The 1,928-nt window shown below is 37.2% G+C and overlaps 1 protein-coding gene across 1 annotated transcript in view; it reads left to right on the top strand.

The window, feature by feature from the left end:
* Positions 1-1,928, top strand: part of frzb (frizzled related protein) — a 22,990-nt gene that overhangs the window by 15,611 nt on the left and 5,451 nt on the right. Inside the window, exon 4 of the mRNA XM_005745537.2 lies at positions 946-1,011. Coding sequence (XP_005745594.1) covers positions 946-1,011 — 66 coding nt within the window. The remainder of the gene's footprint in view (positions 1-945; positions 1,012-1,928) is intronic.

The following is a 1,928-nucleotide window of genomic DNA, read 5'->3' as shown; positions in this document are numbered from 1 at the left end:
GGACAGCAGAAAAGGCTTTCTGCAAGGAGTCAATGGCTTGGCCAAGAGTTGAACCACAGCTGTAAATAACTGTATCATCAGCATAGAAGTGCAAGTTTGCATCTGGCACATGTAGACTAAGATTGTTTACGTAAATGATAAATAGAAGGGGACCTAATACAGAACCCTGTGGCACTCCATTGTGCACTGTAACAAAGTCATAACATAGACCGTCAGATTTAATGCACTGAGTCCTGTTACTGAGGTAGTTTGAGAACCATGCCACTGCTCTCTCAGAGAGAGTTTTAAAATACAGTGATCAACAGTGTCAAATGCTTTTGACAAATCAATAAAAAGGGATGCACAGTGTTGTTTTTTATCAAGTGCAATAGTAATATCATTTACCACTCTAATTGCAGCTGTGATAGTACTGTGATTCTTCCTAAAGCCTGATTGATATTCGGATAAAATGGCATTGGTGTGTAAAAACTCCTTTAACTGCTCACACACAAGAGCTTCAAGAACTTTGGCCAGCACAGATAGATTAGATATTGTCCGACCTTTGGTGTAGTTTCACATCATTCTGCACCAGTGGTATTGATAATATTTATATTTGGCCCTGAGTGTAGCTTAATAGTTACAGTCAGACCACATTTGGCCAATTGGAAGTATAAAAATTGGTAACATGAGGCAACAGCTATGCTGGGTGCTGTCCAAATGGCCACGAAAGTAAACAAATTTGAATGTGTCATATCAGTCCATGTTTTAAGAACAACGAAATTCATAGATGCCCTCAGACAAGCAACAATCTTGAGTGGATTTAAACTTGCAACGATGATCTTTCTTGGCTCACTCAAATGTGGCATTGCAAATTTAACTGGGAAATGTGGATTTTTAAGATGGAACTTGGAAGAAACTTTCCTTTGTCAGTGCTTATTTGAAAAGTTGTAATTTGTGTGTCCATAGATAGATGCAGATGTAAGTCAGTCAGAATGAATATGAGAACCTATGAGAAGAACAACTACAACTATGGTGAGTCATCTGAAGTTTTTGTTTAAAGTATTATTTTTCTTTTCTTTTTTACACTTAATGTAAATGCATAATTTATTTGAGGTCACATTTTCACATATGTGTGTATAATTTTACTGAGATACAAGTCAGATCGGATGCTCTGAGATGATTTTGGGGTCTTGTTTTTCATGTTTAGTACCTGGAAAAGCCTATATTATGGAGAGAGAGTGTCATTTGTTGTTTAGCTTTCATCAGGTGGCTAATCTTGTATGATACAAATTGTATCATATTTGATGCTCAGATGCTATTGGTGACACTAATAATGAACCAGTGTCTTTAAAGTAATGTGATCTGAGTAATCCCATTGTTCCTTTTCACAAGTCTGTAAAATCAGTACTTGACTTGCTTTATACCTTAACCGCAAGAAGGTTTTTAACAACCTCGTACACAGATATTTTCTCCCTGAATATAAAAGTAAAACAATTCTGTGCTCCAACTAGAAATAAATTGGAGACAAAAATGCTTGAGGCCAGAAAGGCTTTTCCTGATGAATACAGCACGCAGGCTTGATTTGGCAAATCCAGCAGAGATTTCCATGTGGTCCTCACTAATGCTTTTGGCCACAAAATCCATTTGGGAAAGCTTTTAGATTTTTATTTTTTTCCAAGCAATCATTAAACAAGAGCCCACTTTCAAAACCGTCCGATATAATTGAAACAGAGAAGTTTAGTAAACCTGGTAGCATGCCAGAGTGCACAAGGTGGTCTTTATAAATCTTACTGCTTGCATTCTCCCTTTGCTAATTAACACTGATTCTGATATTACACTGGAATCCAACCTGCCGTGCTGGTTCTGCTTACTTCTCATCCATCTGTGTAGCTTCCATTTCCTCGTTTAGTGGCCTTTTTCTTCTTCTTCTTCTTCTTCTTCTTCTTCTT

This window comes from Pundamilia nyererei, unplaced genomic scaffold (genome assembly GCF_000239375.1).
Source record: "Pundamilia nyererei isolate P.nyererei 1_Seehausen unplaced genomic scaffold, PunNye1.0 scaffold00160, whole genome shotgun sequence".
NCBI classification, from domain to species: domain Eukaryota; kingdom Metazoa; phylum Chordata; class Actinopteri; order Cichliformes; family Cichlidae; genus Pundamilia; species Pundamilia nyererei.
Note: the sequence above shows the minus strand (reverse complement) of the source record. Positions and strands in the feature narration are given on the sequence as shown.